Source organism: Chionomys nivalis, chromosome 2, assembly GCF_950005125.1.
Source record: "Chionomys nivalis chromosome 2, mChiNiv1.1, whole genome shotgun sequence".
Taxonomy (NCBI): domain Eukaryota; kingdom Metazoa; phylum Chordata; class Mammalia; order Rodentia; family Cricetidae; genus Chionomys; species Chionomys nivalis.
Window position 1 is genome coordinate 110794031 of NC_080087.1, and position 13637 is coordinate 110807667.

Genomic DNA, 13637 nt, shown 5'->3' on the forward strand with positions numbered 1-13637 from the left:
ATTCACTTTGTGGGTATTATTTGTTAAGAATTAAGATTCTTGTACCTCTAAGATGGAGGAAACAGATACTGAATCTCCCCTAAATAAACTCTTTAAAACAAACAGAAAAGGAATCCAGGTTAGCAAACTCTGTGAATAATAAACACAACAAAAACGGGGACAAAAAAGTATCTTGTCCATTCCCAAAATAGTCAGGTGAAGATGAATCACCCATAGCTAAAAGTGTAAACTATCTGGGACCCCACAACTTTACACTAAACAGCCGACACGTCGTCTGGGTCAATCACAATGTTGGAGAGAGAACAGTGGGCAGAGGAAACATTAACACAAAAGAAGTTTTAGGGAACACTGAAATTGGAAAAATGACCTTTAACAAGCCTCTGTAAAAGTTTTAGAAGGCTAGTTTTAGTAAAATAAGCCACAGAAAATGACTAAAGTAAAATTCTATACAATATGAAAAAAATTATTTCAAGTAATGGACATTTTATAGGTATGGTGGTACATGCCTTTAATTCCAGCATTAAGGAAGCAGAGACAGGTGGAACTCTGTAAATCTGAGGCCAGCCTGGTCTACACAATGCGCTGCAGACTAGCTAGAGGCCAGCCTGGCCTACACAATGCATTGTAGACTAGCCAGAGGCCAGCCTGGTCTACAACAATGCACTGTAAACTAGTCAGAGGTCAGCCTGGTCTGCATAATGTGCTGTAGATTAGCTAGGGTCATATAGTGAGACTCTTTCTTAAAAAAAAAAAAGAAAGAAAGAAAGAAAGAAAGAAAGAAAGAAAGAGAGGAAAAAAGTGATTTAAGATAAAAAAAGAGAATCAGATGGGCTAAGGATGTAGTTCATTTGGTAGCACAGCATGCATAAAGGTTCAATTCCTAGCACCACATAAAACTGGTCACAGCAGCTAATGCCTATATTATCCCAGTATTCTGGCCAGCTTGGGTAGAGTTCCTATATCAAAACAAAACAAAATAGAATTAGAAAAAAGTCAGAAATTAAAAATACAACTAGCAGAAGGTTAAAAATGAGAGAAAAAAACCTAATCATTTCAGAAAAGACTAACTCACATGACAGCAAATAAACATAGAATGACTTTTAAAAAAATTTAAGAACAAAGAAAAAATTTTCAATCAAGAAGAAATTTCTAGTTGGGCAATGGTGGCACATATCCTTAATCCTAGCACTCAGGAGATAGAGGCAGGAGGGTCTCTTTGAGTTTGACACCAGCCTGGTTTACAGAGCAAATTCTAGGACAGCCAAGGTTATAAAGAAACCCTGTCCTGAAAACACCCTCCCCACAAAAAGAAGACATTTCAAGGGCTGGAGAGATGGCTCAGCAGTTAAGACACTGGCTGTTCTACTATAGGTCCTGAGTTCAATTCCCAGCAACCACATGGTGGCTCACAACCATCTGTAATAGGATCTGATACCCTATTCTGGCGTGTAGAAATACATGAGCACATTCATCTATAAAATTAAATAAAGTTAAAAATTTTTTTTTAATAAACAGGTGTAAATATGAATGGGGCAGCAAATGAAACTAAATGCTATTCCCCTAACATCAGGAACAAAGGATATTTACTTTCATTACTGCTATTCTAAATGCAACTGGAATTCTAGCCAGCGTAGAAAAAAGGGGCGGGTAGGAAGAGTGAAAGGGAGAAGTAAAATGGTCTCTATTGGCAGATGCATAATTCCTATGTAGAGAATTCTATAGAAGGTTCTGATTTTAAATTTTTCTAAAACTAAAAAGTGATTTAGCAGCCAGGTGGTGGTGGCGCACGCCTCTAATCCCAGCACTTGGGAGGCAGAGGCAGGCGGATCTCTGTGAGTTTGAGGCCAGCCTGGTCTACAAAGGGAGTTCCAGGACAGGCTCCAAAGCTACAGAGAAACCCTGTCTCGAACCCCCCCCCCAAAAAAAAGGATTTAGCAAGATTACAGGATTCAAAGTTAATACATAAAAAAGAGTATTTCCATATAGTAGCAACAAAAAACTGGAAATAAAATTTAAAATACTACATGATAGCATCAAAAACTATAATACACTTAAGAATAGAAAGACTTGGGGCTGGAGAGATGGCTCATGGATTAAGAGCACTGACTGCTCTTCCAGAGGACCCATGTTCAATTCCCAGTACCCACATAGTGACTCAAACCTGTCTGTAACTCCAGTTTCAGGGGACCTGACACCTATGGCAAAACAAAACAAAACACACCAATGCACATAAAAAAATTTAAAAAAGAATATGAAGAATTTAAGAAAAATGCAAAAACACTTTCATAGTATCGATAATATGCCACTGAGAAAAAGTAAAGAAAATGTAAGTAAATGACAAAGAGTACCATGTTCATAGATTATGGGCTAAATACTGCCAGGGTTACAGGTTCAGTATTATGGAGTTCAGTGAAGAGATTCAACACAATCCCAGTCAAAATCCCCACAGAAATGCAACAGATCTACAATAGCTACAATAAAAAAGAGAATCAAACTGGGGGCGGTGGTGGTGGATGTATCTCAGTGGTAGAGTGTGTGGAATTTACAAGGACCCCCAGCACTAGGATAGAAACACCCTATATTATCTGATTTGAAGACATAAGTCTTAGTGCTTCATAAGAAAAAACAAATAGATCAATGGGAAAGAGAAAAAAAATCTTTCAGAGTTCACAGAACCCATTAAGTTCTAAGCATTCAATGGCTCCTCACAACAAAACTTCAAATACTTAACAGTCCTCTCCAAAACAACATTGTCAGGTACTTAACAGCAATACCAATTCCTTCCTTCCTTCCTTCCTTCCTTCCTTCCTTCCTTCCTTCCTTCCTTCCTTCCTTCCTTCCTTCCTCCCTCCCTCCCTCCCTCCCTCCCTCCCTCCCTCCCTCCCTCCCTCTTTTTTTCCTTGAGACAGGGTTTCTCTGTGTAGCTTTAGAGCCTGTCCAGGAACTCACTCTGTAGACCAGGTTGGCCTTGAACTCACAGAGATCTGCCTGACTGCTGTTGGGATTAAAGGTGTGCACCACCACCACCCATCCAGTAGTTTGTTTTCTATTGCTGTAATAAACACCTGACCAAAAGGAAAGGGTTCACTTGGCTTCAATGTCCCAATTTCAGTTCATCATGGGGGAAGTCAAGAAAGGAAGTCACAGCAGTAATCAAAGCAGAACTAAAGCAGAGGCCAAGGAGGAACACTGCTTACTGGATGTTCCTATGGTTTGCTCAGCTCAATCTTTTATACAACCCAGGGCCCCTTGCACAGGGGTAGAAATAACCACAGTAGACTGGGCCTCTCCCACATCTATCATCAACCAAGTAACTGCCCCATAGATTTACCTACAGGCAATCTGATGGAGGAAATCTCAATGGAGTCCCTCTTCTCAGATGACTCTAGCTTGTGTCAAGTTTGCAAGAACCCTAGTATGCTATCTAAGTAGTGACTATACTGTATTATCTAGGGATTGCCCCTCCCCAGTCAGTCAGTCTAACCGGCCAATGCAGAGCTTGTGGATATAACTGTTGAGCCTCAAAGGATACTTCCTATACACAGAATTTTGTTTGAAATATATGAGGAAGGCATTAACAGTTGAGACGGAAGCAAGATCTTAATAGGTTTCAAAACAATGACTCTTACTGCTAAACAGACAGTTATGGGAGAAAAATATGCTGGAACAGTCAAGATATAAACATTTTAAAGAGCTGGTCTAAATGTATAAGGATATGCAGGGGAAAGTGCATATTGTATGAATCTAAGGCATTATTTATTTGGCTTTAATAGAAGCGCAAAGCCCAGAACATTTCTTTCTAAATTCTATCTCAGATGGATCTGAGACCATTATCTTGGCCCACCCATCCCACATATTTTAATACAATAAAGTAGCGACATTTTATCTCACATGCTTGCCCTACCACCTAATCCTTTCTAATTCTTTTTAGAAGGATTCACTTTGGTTGTCCTTACTTTGCCTATTATAGGGCAATACCATAAGACCTTACAATCTATAGAAGCTAATAGTTAAACTTATTTATTCTTAAAAATATACTACCTGTGAATATTTTATGTAGTCCCCAGATTAATAAAAAAATCTTTTGTGCAGTTAACGGTGATGAAGAAGATACTTATACCTGTCTTTCTCTGATCCTGGCACAGTACCCGTATTAGTAGATCCAGGCACAGAAGCAATGGGGGTACCAACAGTTCGAAGATTCTGGATTACAGATGACAAAAACTGCTGGCTAGCACTTTCATACAAATCAAAACAAATCTGATAGGCCATCAGCAGGTTGTCTTCCTTTACCAGCTTTTCTAAGATATCACTCACGGCCTGAGGATCATCTAAGAAAATTAAGCACTGAAATGGAGATAAAGAATAAGCATACAGTAACTGAAAACTTCATATACAGGAACTTAGCATGACACAGTTCACAATACAAACCAGAACAGACTTATCCAGTCTAGCATTCCATTTCAGAACCCAACACTAAGTAAATGTTTCCTAAAAATCACATTCACAAGCCTGGCGGTGGTGGCGCATGCCTTTAATCCCAGCACTCGGGAGGCAGATCTCTGGGAGTTCGAGGCTAGCCTGGTCTACAAGAGCTAGTTCCAGGTCAGGCTTCAAAGCTACAGAGAAACCCTGTCTCGAAAAACAGGAAAAAAAAAAAAAAAAAAAAAATCACATTCACAGTCCTAATATTGTGCCTTGTGGCTAATTGTATTCAGTATCAGTTGCAGAATCAATTTCTCTCTCTTTTTTTAAAGACAGGATCTCATTGTGTATCCCTGATTAAGTTGACTGGTTGGTCTGGAACTTGCTATGTATGTAGACTAGGCTAGCCTATATATAGCTCAGATTATCTGCTTGCCTCTGCCTCCTGAGTACTGGGACTAAAGGTGTGCACTACTGCACCCAGCAATCTTCACTTCTTTTAATCACATCCATAATTTATTCATGTACTTGTCTACTTATTTATTTATTTGGTTTTTTTTTTTTTTAAGGACACAGTTCCTTTGTGTAGCTATGGCTGTCCTAGAACTTTGTAGACCAGGTTAGCCTTAAACTCAAGATCCGCCTGCCTCTGCATCCTGAGTGCTGGGACTTAAGACGTGTACCACCACTGCCTAGCCATAATTTACATCCAGTACTTTTTAACCTATACTTTCTCTATTGCCATAAAATGTTGAGAATCAATCATTCATTTAACACGTATTATACTGTCTGTGCTAGAATAAGAGTAATCAAAATTATCATTTTAAAGCATTTCTTTTACTTTGTTAAAAATCTTCCATGTGTTTAAACAAAACTAACCTTTCAATAATTCAGTTTAATTTTTTAAAAACTCAGCTTAAATGTTATTCCCTCATAAGCAGCAAGCTACTCACTTTCAAGAAAAACATAGTCAAAATTATTATAAACTAAGAACAAGAATTAATGGAAACAAAGGAAGTGACTAGTAAGTAGTGCTTAAGTAAGGCAGAGTTAATGTACTGAATAGCCACAGTAAGTCATTAAACATTACCAAAGGGAGTAAAACAAAGAAGTAGAACCAGAAGAAAGGGGCAGAGAAATATTATATATGAGCATTAAAAAAATAATTTAGAAACAGAACTTCAAAAACATCAAAGAAAAGTAAAAAGAAATACAGTGTTAAATATTAAACTGACTTTGGGTAATATAAAAAAAAAAATCAAATTAAAACCCTGTGTTGACTTGGAGTAATTTCAATGTGGCCATTTTTAATCCTGGTATTTTCTGTCTCAAATTGCATTCTGAATCATTTTTTAAAGGGGACATATATGTATGTACTCCCCCACATATAATTATATATATATATATATAATTGTATTCATTACAATGAATATGAAATACTATACTCTTAATCAGTATACAAAAGTATATACAGTGTATCAAATTGCTTAAAAGCAAACCATGCATATCTTCTGTCACTGAAAGTTGCAGACACTGAGCAGAGATTTAGTAGATCTAAATGTGCAATAAATTGTGGAAAACATCTACCATTAATGATCTTTAGGGAAAGGCCTCCAAGAGAGAAGGGGGGAAAAATCAGGCTTTATTTCATATTTTTTCTACGCTACTTGAAAAATTTAAGTGGTACAGAGAGAGATAAAATATACCCAATGTTGTATTTTGAGTTATGAGCCCATACATTATATTAAACTAAATACAGAATAAACATGAATACAAAGAATACACTGTAGGATAATTGTAGGAAAATTATTTTTAAGTGTTATGAGAATCCACTTAGCAGTAAAAAGGAATACAAATCATGTTATCTTATCCTCACAGGATGTGTAATGATCTGTATGAAGCCCATAGCAACTCAGCGTAACAAAACAGCGACTATGCTGTACCATGCAGTAGTTCTCATGGAGTAAAGTGATCAGAGTAAGTACCTGACAAACATTGATGAAATCGGGCTTTTCCAAGTTCATGTAGATCTTAACCAGGACTCTCAATACTTTATTCCGAAACTGTTTATTCTGCATTAAAGACATGCAGAGCTTGAGGCTGTAAGCTAGCATTCCTGGGACATCATTCTGAAAGACATAATTTAAAGACATATCATTATCTAGTTACTGAAGCATTATGTACATTTAGAGATCACTGTTTATTTGTTTATTTTGTGTTTAGAATAGCCAATGATTTAAACTAGAAAACTTAAACCAGCTAAGAGGTTTGTTTTTGTGATCACAGGCATCAAAGTCAAGAAAAGCACTCTGCCACTGAGGTCCCTTCCCAGCCTTTGACTTTCCCAGAGCACCTCACTGTGTAGTCAACCCTCCTGTCTTCACATCCAAGTGCTGGAATTAAAGGCATACACCACACATGTGGCTTGGAGGAATCCTAAGAATAATTACATATTTCTATATCTTTACGGAAAAAAATGGAATGAAAAACCAGGCACAGTGATATACATCCATGATCCCACACCTTGAGTGATGTAGGGAGAAGGATCAGGAATTCAAATTTGAGGCCAAACTGGCCTACATGTGACCTTATTTCAGAAAAGCTATAAAACCCAAACAGATATTAAATAAAACAAACACAGAAAAAAGGAGTAAAAAGAATTCAATACTACTTAATGATCAATCAGGATGTCATTATGTGAATATAGTATGCTATAATGATCATATAATAAAAATTATAAAAACCTGGCTGTGCAATGCTTTGCTTTGAATTACCTTTTCCTATTTTGTTGCTAAAGCCCCTGTGACTTGCTGCCCACATTCACTCAAAGGCCACAAAGCACAATGTGATAGAGCTATCTCCATCTCTGACTGACACAGGCCTTTGTTTGATGCTCTTGTTTTTGTCAATGGATATGTTGTCAGATACCTTCTAAATATTTATGTTTATAGCCACAGGTTAGTGGGGCTGTCAACTTTGGTTAGAAAGGTTTCTTTCTGCAGTGGGCAGTGATTAACATACAGACTCAGGGTTAGTCAAAGTGCTGAGAACGATTCACTGGTGTTCAGCTCTAAATAGGACATCTAGATAACCATTCCAAGGCTCAGGGAACACTGAAGAACAGAAAACATACAGAATATTAGAGCTGAAGGGTGAGGAGGAACAGGTAGACTGCAAAATATGTCTTCTAGACATGTGACCTGAGTAGACGTGAATTCCATTGAACTCAGGAATTCATTGCAGCCTTGGTCACCTGGACAAGACCTGCATGGGCTCAAGCCAGTCAACATTCCAGTGTGGATGAGGGAGGCTCAAGGGACTCTAGCTCTAGCAGAGTAGCTACTGACAGCGATGGTTACCGGGGAAGGGAAATCATTTTTCTTTGGAGGTGTGACAACCGGTAGACTGCCATGTCAGTGGGAGGAAGCAATAATGAGACTCCATAAGTTATAAAAGAAAGGACAGGTATTTGGGTGACTTAGCAGGTAAAGATGCTTATTGCCAAGACTGATCTAAGCTCAATCCCCAAGACCCACGTGGAGGAAGGAAAGAACCAATTCTCATTGTCTTCTGATTTCTCTGCATGCACTGTGGCGCATGTGTGCTCTATCTAGACAGACAACAAATAAAGTGCAATGGGAAAAAAAAAAGGAGGTCATGAGGTGGGGACATCTAGGAGTGCGAAGAGGAAGGCTGGAGTGGGTATGACTCAGATACACTACATACATGCATGAGATTGTCAGAGAATCAATAACAAGTACACCTTTAATTCCAGGACTCAGGAGGAAGAGGCTGGTGGATCTCTGTGAGTTCAAGGCCAGCCTGGACTACAGAGTTGGTTTCAGGACAGTCAGTGCTACGTAGAGAAACCCTGTCTTGAAAAACCAAAACAAACAAACAAAACAACAAAAAAAGAGTGATTTCCCATCAATCCCAACCTCTAAATGACATTATCTACTTACAGATTCCAGTATAGTCTTCTCAAAGACATCTAGTCTTCTGGTCTCCAAAGCAATGCCAATCGCTTGCTTATACTTGTGATCATCGAGACATCGCTGGAACATTTTATTCACAATGCCTTCCAATCTCTGGTCAATTGGCTTTTTTTCTCCTTCAGGCAAATCTGCATTTTCTACACACTGTTTAGTATAATGATCAATGCATTTTGCTATGGAGAAAATAAAATATTTATTTTGTAAACTGGTTTAAACTACCAGAAAATAAATTTACGATCATGAACACTATAAATAAGTACGAAGTAACAAGTACGACTTAAAACACTAGGACTTCCAAATAAGTCATTTTTATGATAGTTACAATAAAGGACCAAACATCAAAACCAACAATGCTGGCATTATCCCAAACATTACTATTTATTTATTTATTTATTTATTTATTTATTTATTTTTGGGTTTTTCGAGGCAGGGTTATTACTAATTATTTTTATAAAAATCATACTTATCAATTCAATTAATTCAAAAGAGATGGCTAAAATAATTGCTGCTTCATTTTTTAAAAAATACTTGTCATTACACAGAATATTTAAAATCATACTTATCAATTCAATTAATTCAAAAGAGATGGCTAAAATAATTGCTGCTTCATTTTTTAAAAAAATATTTGTCATTACACAGAATATTTAAAAAGGCCTGTAACATTAATTACCACAATGAATATATTATACCTCACATCTGGAAATAAGTATTTCGAGATTAGGAACTATAAGTAAATTATCTTTGTAGAATAATGGTACCACAGGCTCAAAAAGCAACTCCAAAGAAATGCCAAATACTTTTCAAGTAACAACAGCAAGTCAGAAAAAAAAAAAAACTCAAAAAAACAAAAACAAAAAACCATCTTAACATGATATGGAATCTATATCCCCCAGAGTGCCTGAAAATTCATGCAGGAGCATGTACGCCCAATTTGACTTCCACATTTCAGAATGATTAGGGTGAAAGAGAGGAAAGAGACATACTGATGGTACCAGTAACACACCAGATGAGAAACACTACATGAACAAGTTAGTTGTATGTATTTGGAATCATGTTCTAAACATTCTAGATAAAACAAAACAAAACAAAAAAAGGGGGGAGGGGATTTCCCCTCAAGCTGCCTTATAAGCTACCATCTCTTCACTGGTTTAACATGCTCCCACTCAAAGAGAAGTAAACATACTAGTTTCAGACTAATTAGTTCCTAACCTTAACCAGCACAAAGAACTGTTAGCCCACAAGATGGTCCATGCGAAGTGAGTCTATATGGGGAGAATAGCAATGGACCTTTATAAACTGGGTATACCATATTTAAGGTTCACCATGAAAGTTCAGGTCAGTTAATAAGAATAAAGTAGCAATCACAAAACAGACATCAAGCAATTCTGATTGTAGAAAATGTTTATCAGACTAAAAATCTCTGAAGGAAAATACCAAAATTTCTCCTTTTAAAGGTCTAAGCAAATAATGCAACTACCCTTTTAATTAGCAACGCAAATATCTGCACCTACACATTCCTGAGCTCTCTGAAACCTTCCTGAGCTCTCTGAAACTGTGATCCTTATTTTGTCATAAAACTATGTCTGAAGAGCATGCAGTCCCTGTGTTCAACTTCCAGATAAAAATTTTCAATCAAGTTTTTTTTTCAAAATAAGGTCTCTTTGTGTAGCTCTGTTTGTCCTAGAATTCACTATGTAGACCAGGCTGGCCTCACAGAGAACTGCCTGCCTCTGCCTCCCAAGTGCTAGGGTTAAGGGTGTTCATCATCACTGCCCAGCTAATTTTCAAACAATTTTTAAAGCTACAAAACCTTTAACTGAAAACCATATGCAGTTGTATCAACTTAAGACAAGTGAGAATCCAAAGCTTTGCCTGTGAGTTACCCAAGGCCCATTGTTGAAAGTGTGGTCCTTAGCTTGGAGCTCTTATAAAACATAGACATAAAGGTAACAAGACCCTGGTCTCTTCTTCTTGGCTCTTTTATTTTAGACATGAGATGAACAGTTTTACTTTGTAATGTGCTACCACAATAGTACTGCCTTAATGCAGGTCCAAATAATCAAAAACAGAAACCTTCAAAACCATGAACTAAACCCCTTTCAGTAGAGCTGTGGTGGCACACACCTTTAATCACAGCACTCAGTGGTCAGAGGCAGGTGAATCTCTGAGTATAAGGCTAGCCTGATCTACAAAGTACAGGACAGCCAGGGTCACACAAAGAAACCCTGACTTAAAAAAAAAATCTGAACAACAAACCACTTTCTCTTTAAAAGTGGATAATCTCAAGTCTCTGTTACAGTGACTACCACACCAATATTTCTAAAATCAACAAAAACGCCAGACGTGGTGGCACATACTACAATCCCAGTACTTGGGAGGTGGAGGAAGGAAGATCAAAAGTTTGAGGATAGCTTGAGCTACAGAGTGAGTTGTAGGCTGTATCAGGCTATATACATAGCAAAACCCATCTCAATAAACCAACAAAAAAATAACAATAAGGGTTTTAGAGTGAGTCAATCTAGATTTTAATTTCTTATCCTTTTAAATAGTCATGTACCTTTTCATTTTAAACCCTATTCTTCTCATTTGTGCAACAAGGCTAGTTCCTTCTCACAGGTCAGCTGTGACAAATCAAGACTATGAAGAATGGCCAGCACAGTGTGAAGAGTGATTACAAACACTCCCTGTATTAGCAGCAATTATTAAGACAGCTGTGACAGTTCCTATAGTAATCTCAGCACCCAGGAACCAGAAGCAGGAGTCTAGGACCAGACTGCTGGATATTGACAACTTGTCTTGTACAAACAGAAACCAGACAACGTAAAAATCAGTATTATTTAACTGGTTACTCATAACAATCTGATATCATCATTTCACCAAACTGTTCACCAGACAGGAGATGACAATCACTGCTGAGGTAAGCTGCACTCAGTCAGAAGCTGATGTCTGTTTAATGCTATTAGATGATTATGAACTTCCAATTAAACTAAAACTAAAATCTAGTAACATCAGATTAAAGTCAATAAAAAGGCTCTATCCATTAGAGCAAGAAAGACATCTGCCAAGATTAAAAACCTTATCAGATAGAAGATAATTACCTATAATAGTTTCCACATATTCAGAATTATCATTGACATTGAAGAGGTCACCTGCTCCAAGAGCATAATTCAGAGACTCCTCAAAAGCCCCCAGATGATAAAATACTTTAGATGCCACCAAGGCTGCAAACTGCCGACTCCGGAAACCTTCATCTTCATATAAAACTTCTCTGAAAGAAATAAGAAAAGGTAGGCCTCATTTTAAGCTATGATCTTCCTTGAAAACTCAAAGTTTAAATATTCAAGCAACAAATTAGCATTCATAAATGAGTTAGTAAGCAATTCTACTTTATACAAACTTATAGAAATAAAGTACTTTCTTACATTTTGTCTACAGACTCAGATATTTCTGCCCAGAAGTCATTAACAACTGCATTCAATTTGTGTAGTGCAAATTCCTGTAAAATAAAACAAAACTGGATTTTAAAAAGACTTAACATCATGCTTCCCTTTATTATCCACCAGTCGACCGGGTGTGGTGGCACATGCCTTTAACCCCAGCACTCAGGAGGTAAAGGCAGGTAGATCTCCACAAGTTTGAGGCCATCCTGTTCTCATTGAGTTCCAGAATAGCCAAAGCTATGTAGAAAGACCCTGTATCAAAAAACAAAACAAAACAAAAGTCCAGCCGGGCAGTGGTGGCACGTCTTTAATCCCAGCACTCGGGAGGCAGAGGCAGGCGGATCTCTGTGAGTTTGAGGCCAGCCTGGTCTACAAGAGCTAGTTCCGGGACAGGCACCAAAGCTACAGAGAAACCCTGTCTCAAAAAACAAAAACAAAAACAAAAAAAAAGAAATCCACAATTTATGGCCAAATTCAGTAACATTTATCTAAAAATTTCACTGTCTGACATATACATAAATTTAGAAACATACTTTTTCTTAGATTTACTCACTTTTTGGTTGTTTTCAAACAAAACAGCAAACTATGCATGCAATATTACTTCTTATAATGAATGCTTCCTTTTTTGAAAATGTAAGACTCCAGCTTACTAGTTTGTATTACACAGATACAGGTAGGTATGCAGAGCCACTTGCAGAACGTTCTAATTCTTTTTAACATTAAGAACAACTGTTTTATTACATTTATTAGCTCTGTGTGTGCATGTGTGTGTGCATGTACCACATGTGCTTGTGGAGGTAAAAGGACAATTTGTGGGGGTCAGTTCTCGTCTACCATATGGGTTCTGGGGCTCAAACTCAGGTTGTCAGGCCAGGCAGCAAGTGCCTTTACCTGCTGAGCCATCTCTCCTACCTAGTATTCCAAAATGCTGTAATGTGAGGACAGAATGGGGCACAGACGCAGCAAAATTTGGTTTTTACTGTTGATAATGAAACCGGTTACTTTCAGTTACTCATGTGCCATTTTATGATTTATTACCCTTAAATTAATTTCTAGTATCAAAATACTGTCTTCTTGCCAGGTGGTGGTGGTATATACCTTTAATCCCAGCACTCGGGAGGCAGAGGCAGGCAGATCTCTGTGAGTTCAAGGCCAGCCTGGTCTACAAGATCTACAAGAGCTAGTTCCAGGACAGCTAGTACTGTTACACAGAAAACAATGTCTCGAAAATCAAAAACAAAACAAAACAAAATACTGTCTTCTCTAGTTAGATTTCAATAATTAGCGGCTATAGGCTATAGGATGATTACTTTACATGACAGGAAATATAAAGACATCACAAAACCAAAGAAGCTTCACAGAATTCACAGTAAGCCAGGTGACTTTCTTCAACTCATACCTTAAGCTGTGGCTCTTCTTCGTCCAGAAGAGAAATAATTCCAGCTATAAGAAAAAAGACATACCATGATTAAGAAACATGCACATGTAGACTAACACCTGGTCAAAACCTAACAATGGGGCTGGTGAGATGGCTCACTCGGTAAAGTGCTTTCTGCACAAGCATGAGGGCCAAAGGTGGGCCCCAGCCCCATCCATAAAGATGGGCAGGATCTTAGTGCTGAGGAGGGAAAGGAAGAAACAAGCAGGTGCCCTGTCTCAAAAAAGATGGACTGTGACAGAAGATGCCTCCTGTCAACCCCGAACTCAGTGCAAGCCCTAGCTTCAGCTTAACAGGTAGGTATAATCCCAGCACAGACACATAGGCACATAACACAGA

The 13637-nt window shown here is 37.8% G+C and overlaps 1 protein-coding gene across 1 annotated transcript in view; it reads right to left on the reverse strand.

Moving 5' to 3' along the window:
- Psmd1 (proteasome 26S subunit, non-ATPase 1) overlaps positions 1–13637 on the reverse strand; it is an 80389-nt gene that overhangs the window by 59800 nt on the left and 6952 nt on the right. Inside the window, exons 2-7 of the mRNA XM_057762508.1 lie at positions 13260–13303; positions 11843–11916; positions 11519–11688; positions 8388–8593; positions 6411–6554; positions 4121–4347 (exon numbers count right to left, since the gene is read on the reverse strand). Of these exons, the coding sequence (XP_057618491.1) occupies positions 4121–4347; positions 6411–6554; positions 8388–8593; positions 11519–11688; positions 11843–11916; positions 13260–13303 (865 nt within the window). The remainder of the gene's footprint in view (positions 1–4120; positions 4348–6410; positions 6555–8387; positions 8594–11518; positions 11689–11842; positions 11917–13259; positions 13304–13637) is intronic.